The sequence below is a fragment of the Vicia villosa genome, linkage group LG1, assembly GCF_029867415.1.
Source record: "Vicia villosa cultivar HV-30 ecotype Madison, WI linkage group LG1, Vvil1.0, whole genome shotgun sequence".
NCBI lineage: Eukaryota > Viridiplantae > Streptophyta > Magnoliopsida > Fabales > Fabaceae > Vicia > Vicia villosa.
In genome coordinates this window covers 39,878,354-39,884,570 of record NC_081180.1, presented here as the reverse complement: position 1 = coordinate 39,884,570, position 6,217 = coordinate 39,878,354, and the positions used below count along the sequence as shown (strand labels likewise).

The window sequence follows — 6,217 nt, the reverse complement described above, 5'->3', positions numbered from 1 at the left end:
GTATATTAAATTTTTAGATTGTATTTATAAAATTAAATAACTGATACAATTTTTTTAAATAAATTTTAATCATAGTAAAAAAAAATTTTAATCACTTTTATTTTTATTATATATGAAATTTGAGTTTATTTTTAATAAATCTTTCACATTTGTTAATTACTATTGAGTTTAAGGTGTAAATAGAAAGAAATTAAGTATTATGAACATATTTTAAATGTAAAAATCAAGCACTTATAAAAATCTAACAAATATAATTAATTAACAGTGTGCATATCAGCTAAATTAAATCTAACTCATTTTGATAAAATTAATTTACATAGAAAAATCTTTATTCTACATTAATTATACTTAAGTTTTTATTAATAAACAAAATAACAGCTTTTGATTTCTTGTATACTACCCACATATAATTAAGTTTTTTTCATCTGATACAGTAGCTGTTATTATATATTATTTGCAATGAATTAATACCTGTTGATTTTGTCGTATGCGTTTAAAATTCAATTCAATAAAAGTGAATCTCAAATTCTGAAAACAATTATAAATAATAGTATACCATCATGATCATTGAATAAATTTGATTTAGATATTTAAAAATCCTAATTTCTCTGTTTGAATAGTAGTAGGATATTAAATACAAACTACACTCTCTTTCTCAAATAGCCGCCACTCTCTTTCTCACTAATTTTCCTCTCTTTTTCCTTCAAAACCATTCTTCTTATATTATTATTGTTATTAATTATTATTTTTATTTTTATTTTTATTATTATTATTATTATTATTATTATTATTAATATTTTTATTTTTATTTTTATTATTATTATAAACAAAAGAGAATAGACATTTTTGCTCGGAAAATTCTCTGTTATTTTAGTTTATTTTAAGAGTTTTTACCAAAAATGACGCATATAGTTGAACCACTCCACCAAAAAACACACCTAATATTTGAAACGTTAATTTGGAGGCAAAAAAGTACACCTCATAATGAAAAAAACAACCTCAGCTGAATCAAAATCAACGTGAGTTGTTGTTGTTGGTTTTGTTTGTTGGTGTTGTCTGCGTGAAGGTGCAAACCTATCTGAGACAGGTTCATCCCATCTTAATCCTTCAACTACTTCTATTATTTGATCCTTTCCTTCTCAATGTGGAACTTCTCAATCATAAACCTTTTCCTATGGCCCACTCCAACGTAACCAAAGTTCTGTTTTTTTTTCAACATAACTTAACAACAACATTATTATTGGTTGATCCAAACAGGATTAAGGTTGGTTTTTTGTGTTTTGTTGTTTTTTTCATCTGGGTGTTCTTCAAGTTTGCTTTTTTTCTTGTATTGTATTGTATTGTATTGCAAGCTTTTGCTTTTCATTTCTATCTTATGAGAATATGTTGTTTATCTTTTATTGCAGAAATTAATGGGATTCTTTCTCATTTTGTTTCTCTTTCTGGCTTCTCTTCGTTCCACTTTAACTCAAGAAGTTGAAAATGGTTTGATTATAGTAGATGGAGTTCAAGCCATAGCTGAAAATGATGATAATTTTGTTTGTGCTACTATTGATTGGTGGCCTCATGATAAATGCGACTACGGTTATTGCCCGTGGGGCTCTTCGTCTGTTTTGAATTTGGTTAGTATATTTAGGTAGTTTACATTACTCGCACACACTGCACACCAACCGTTTGCGCAAAGATTTGAACGAGTATTATTGATTAACAAATGTGGATTGGCTTTTCAGGACTTGTCTAATCCTAATCTTGCAAAGGCAATCCAAGGTCTGTAAAATTTGCGTTATATGTATAACTTTGGAATGTTTATTTGAAATCTGATGTTGTTCTTTCTACGATGGTTGTTGATTGATAGCTCTGAAGCCTTTGAGGATAAGAATCGGAGGTTCTTTGCAAGATCAAGTGTTGTATGATGTAGGAAATTTGAAGTCTCCTTGTCAACCATTTCAAAAGATGAATGGTGGATTGTTTGGATACTCAAAGGGATGTTTACACATGAAAAGGTGGGATAAGCTGAATCATTTTTTCAACCACTCAGGGTAAGTGAGTTTTTTTTTGTTAGATTATTGTTTTTTAATTCCTCATCAACTCTCGTCTTTTTTCGTTCTAGCCAAAGTAAGAGTTATCACTTGCAGGGCCGTTGTGACTTTTGGCTTGAATGCACTCTCTGGAAGACATAAAATTAGTCACACAATTTGGGGAGGAAATTGGGATCCTACAAATGCTTATGATTTCATAAACTACACTATTTCAAAGGGATACAAAATTGATTCATGGGAATTTGGTAAGACAATAGAAAAAATAACTATTTGTTAGGTTCAATTTTATTGCATTGGAAGCTTATTCTTTGCATTCTCCATTATAGGTAATGAGTTGAGTGGTAAAGGCATTGCTGCAAGTGTTGGTGCTGCACAATATGGAAGAGACTTGATAAAGCTTAAACAAAACTTAAAAACACTATACAAGAACACCAAGCTCAAACAACCTTCACTTATAGCACCTGGAGGATTCTATCAAAAGGAATGGTTTGATCAGCTTCTTCAGGTTTCTGGCTCTGGCGTTGTCGACGTGATGACTCATCATGTGTATAATTTGGGACCAGGTTTACGTAGTTCTTTCTACTATAGTCTAACGTCTGTTAGAATATTCTTCCTAGAGGTTTAAACGATTTGTTTTTGTTTAGGTAGTGATCCGCATCTTGAAAATAAGATTCTAGATCCTGCGCGATTGAGCAAGGTGGAATCTCTATTTAGCAATCTTTCAGAAACCATTCAGAAACATGGTCCTTGGTCGGTTGCTTGGGTTGGAGAAGCCGGGGGAGCATTCAATAGTGGTGGTCGTTATGTTTCTAACGCATTTGTGGATAGCTTTTGGTAATGTTGGACATTCCTTCGATAATTTTATGCTCCTTTTTTTATTCTAAATTATGGATTGTTGTTGATATGAAATTAAAGATTCTGAAATTCAAATTAATTATAGGTACTTAGATCAACTTGGACTTTCTTCCAAATACAACACTAAGGTCTATTGCAGGCAGACCTTAATTGGAGGAAACTATGGCCTTCTTAATACCACCACTTTCACTCCCAATCCTGACTATTACAGGCAAGTGTTGTAAATTGAAAAATGCAAAATAGTTTATTATAATAATTATAGTAATACATATTGCTAATTTTCTAATGATATCGAAACTTATGTTTTGGATTTGATTTGAGCAGTGCACTACTGTGGCATCAGCTTATGGGGAAGAGTGTTCTTGCAGCTTCTAGTGATGTTTTTTCACCATTTTTACGCACTTATGCCCATTGTTCAAAAGGACGAGTAAGTGTTAGTGTGCTAATCTGACATAAATTTTTAAAACTTCAGCTGATACATCATCGTATAGAACACTGCACCCTTTAACCATTCTTAACTTGTTTTTCATTCTGCAGGATGGAGTAACATTGCTGCTAATCAACTTAAGCAATCAGACTAATTTCATACTCAATGTTCATGACCGAGCGAATGCTAGTGATGAAGGAAACGACGCTAAAAGCAGCAACCAAACAGATAATTCGTTCTTTAATCATCTCAAAAGGGCGTTTGCTTGGGTTGGAACAAAAGGATCAGATGTCACATTCAGGGAGGAGTATCACTTAACTTCAAAAAATGATTACCTTAGAAGTAAAACCATGTTGCTGAATGGTAATCCACTAAAGTTAACAGATGATGGAGAAATTCCTACATTGGATCCAGTTCTCAAAAGTGTACATTCTCCAATATACGTAGCTCCTTTATCTATTGTCTTTATTGTATACCCCAACTTTGATGCTCCAGCTTGTTTTAGAAACAGTAAACTCTAATAAAAAGAAAATGTTTAGAATGTTATAGAAGAGTGAGTATTAGGAACTTGGGATTGTAAGCTCTCACTGAAATTTTTATTGACTAGATGTATATATCTTTTAACAGGAAAAATTACAACCACCTTTGCAATAATTAAGTGGTTAATAATTGTTTTAAGCATACTTGTTGAAGAATATTACTCAAGTTAGTTTTTTCTCAAGTTCTTCTAGTGATTCATTCAAGCTGAGGGAGCAAGTCAGGGATATTCATTTAGATTTTCTAGCAACTCAAGAGGTTAAGCTTAGGGAGGTGAATGATCTCTTGTGTAGTTTGAGGTAATTTGGCATGTGGCTGGAGTTACCCCAACCCACCACCACATACGGTGGGTGCTAGTGGTGGGATTCACTTGATTTGGTACTGTGTTAAAGGAAATGTGATCTTCTCGTTCTCTGGGTCAGGGTATTTGGGGTTTGTCTTGAGTGGGGAGTGACCGCTCGACCCTGTTTTGTTGTTAATGTTTGTGCTAAGTGCTCTTTGGTGGAGAAAAGAGCGATAAGGGATCATTTGGTTTGAGCTCGCGGGCAATTTTTGTGGTATGTCTGGTGTGTTTTGGGGGACTTTAATGTGGTTCTTAATCGAGCTGAGAAAAAGGGGCTTTTGTTGGGAGGGGGCATGATTCGTCCCTCGTGGAGCCCCTACATTTTGGAGCTTTCGTTGAGGCTATGGGGCTGATGGATTTACCTTTGTTGAGTAGGAGGTTGACCCGATTTCATTCGAATGGGATCTCTATGGGCAGGTTGGATCAAGTTCTCTTGTCGGTTGGGTGGGAAGAGAATGAGGTCATGGTAGTTTTTGGGCCTTAAACTGAGATGTCTCCGACCACTGCTCGGTGGTTCTGAAGTATTATTCTCAACTTTTGGATCCAAATCCCTTTAGGTTTAACAATTTTTAGTTAAGGGACACTAGTTTTGAGAAAGTGGTCAATGAGTCCTAGTAGATAGAGGTTCATGAGGGTTGGATGATATGTAAGTTGAATGATAAATTTAGAGCTCTTAAAAGGACCCTTAAGGTTTGGAATAAGGAGGTGCTTGTTAATTTGGATTTTAAAATTAAGGTTTGTTTGGATAAACTTCAAGATTTGGAGCTGAAAGCGAAGTTTGTGTCTCTTTTATAGGAGGAGTTGGTCGTTAGATCGAGGGTGTGTCAAGAGTTGTGAGGCCTAATCAGTTGCCGCGATTCTCATATTTTCCAAAGGTTTAGATTAGCTAGATAAAGTTTCTAAGGTTAGAGGGGAAATTGTTAGGTTCTTTCAGGAGCACTTTGTTGATTCAGAGGTTGCTAGGCCAAATCTTGATGGAGTTCCATTCCCTATTGTTTCCTCGGTAGAGGTTGAGTTCCTTTCAGCCAAGTTTTTGCCTTTCGAACTAGACGTTGTTGTTGCAGATATTGATGGGGCTAAGAGTCATGAGCCTGATGGTTTTAATTTTTCTTACTATAAGAAGTTTAGGGGGTTAATCAAGGATTAGGTTTTTGTGATGTTTGATCAGTTCTTTCATAATGTGGTGTTGCCCAAGAGTTTGACATCCTTCTTTGTCGCTCTTGTCCCGAAATTGAAGTGTCCTTTGAAGCTGGAAGATTTTAGACTTATTTCTATTCTTGGCTTCCTGTATAAGTTGGTGGCTAAATTGTTGGTTTCCATAATGGCAATGGTTATTGAGAAGGTTATCTCCCCAAAGTAATATGCTTTCCTAAAGGGGAGTAGTTGGGTGGATGAAGTGGTTGCTGTTAATGAAGTTTTACATCTTGCTAAGGTGTATAAGCGTGAGTGTTTTCAATTTAAAGTGGGTTTTGAGAAAGCCTATGACTCTTTCAGTTGGTATTTTATTGACTATATGTTGCGAAATTTTGGTTTTGATGATCGGTGGAGAGCTTGGATGTGTGTGTGTATGTTTTTGGGTAACCTGTTAGTTTTTGTGAGTGTGCCCAATGAAAGAGATTTGTATTCAAAAGGTTCTGAAGCAAGGAAATTTGTTGGCCCCATTTCTTTTCCTTCTGGTTATGGAGGGCCTTAGTGCTTCTTTGGAAATGAGGTTTCAGTTGGTGTTTTTCAATGGTTCAAGGTAGGACCGGAAGGGCTTGAGGTGTCTTTTCAATGCCAATGATACGATGTTGATAGGATTCGATCTGTTGAGAATCTTTTGACTATTTAGGTGGGTTTTGAGCTTGTCTCGGGCCTTAAAGTGGATCTTTTCATGAGTTGTCTGTTTGGAGTGAATGTGTGTAGGCCTTTCTTGGATTTGGTGGAGCTTTTTTACAGTGTAAGGTAGGTTCTCTTCCTTTTAAGTATTTAGGGCACTCAGTGAGCGTGAATCTAATAAGGAAAGGACTTAGGATC

The 6,217-nt window shown here is 34.9% G+C and overlaps 1 protein-coding gene across 1 annotated transcript; it reads left to right on the top strand.

The window, feature by feature from the left end:
• The first annotated feature begins 948 nt into the window (after window positions 1–948).
• Window positions 949–3,862, top strand: LOC131604669 (heparanase-like protein 1). Its single transcript, XM_058877098.1, has 10 exons — window positions 949–1,264; window positions 1,407–1,622; window positions 1,731–1,767; window positions 1,856–2,039; window positions 2,136–2,284; window positions 2,366–2,602; window positions 2,684–2,873; window positions 2,980–3,105; window positions 3,219–3,321; window positions 3,432–3,862. The coding sequence occupies exons 1-10, from the start codon at window positions 1,175–1,177 to the stop codon at window positions 3,840–3,842; spliced, it is 1,743 nt and encodes a 580-aa protein (XP_058733081.1). The 5' UTR covers window positions 949–1,174; the 3' UTR covers window positions 3,843–3,862.
• Window positions 3,863–6,217: the final 2,355 nt, after the last annotated feature.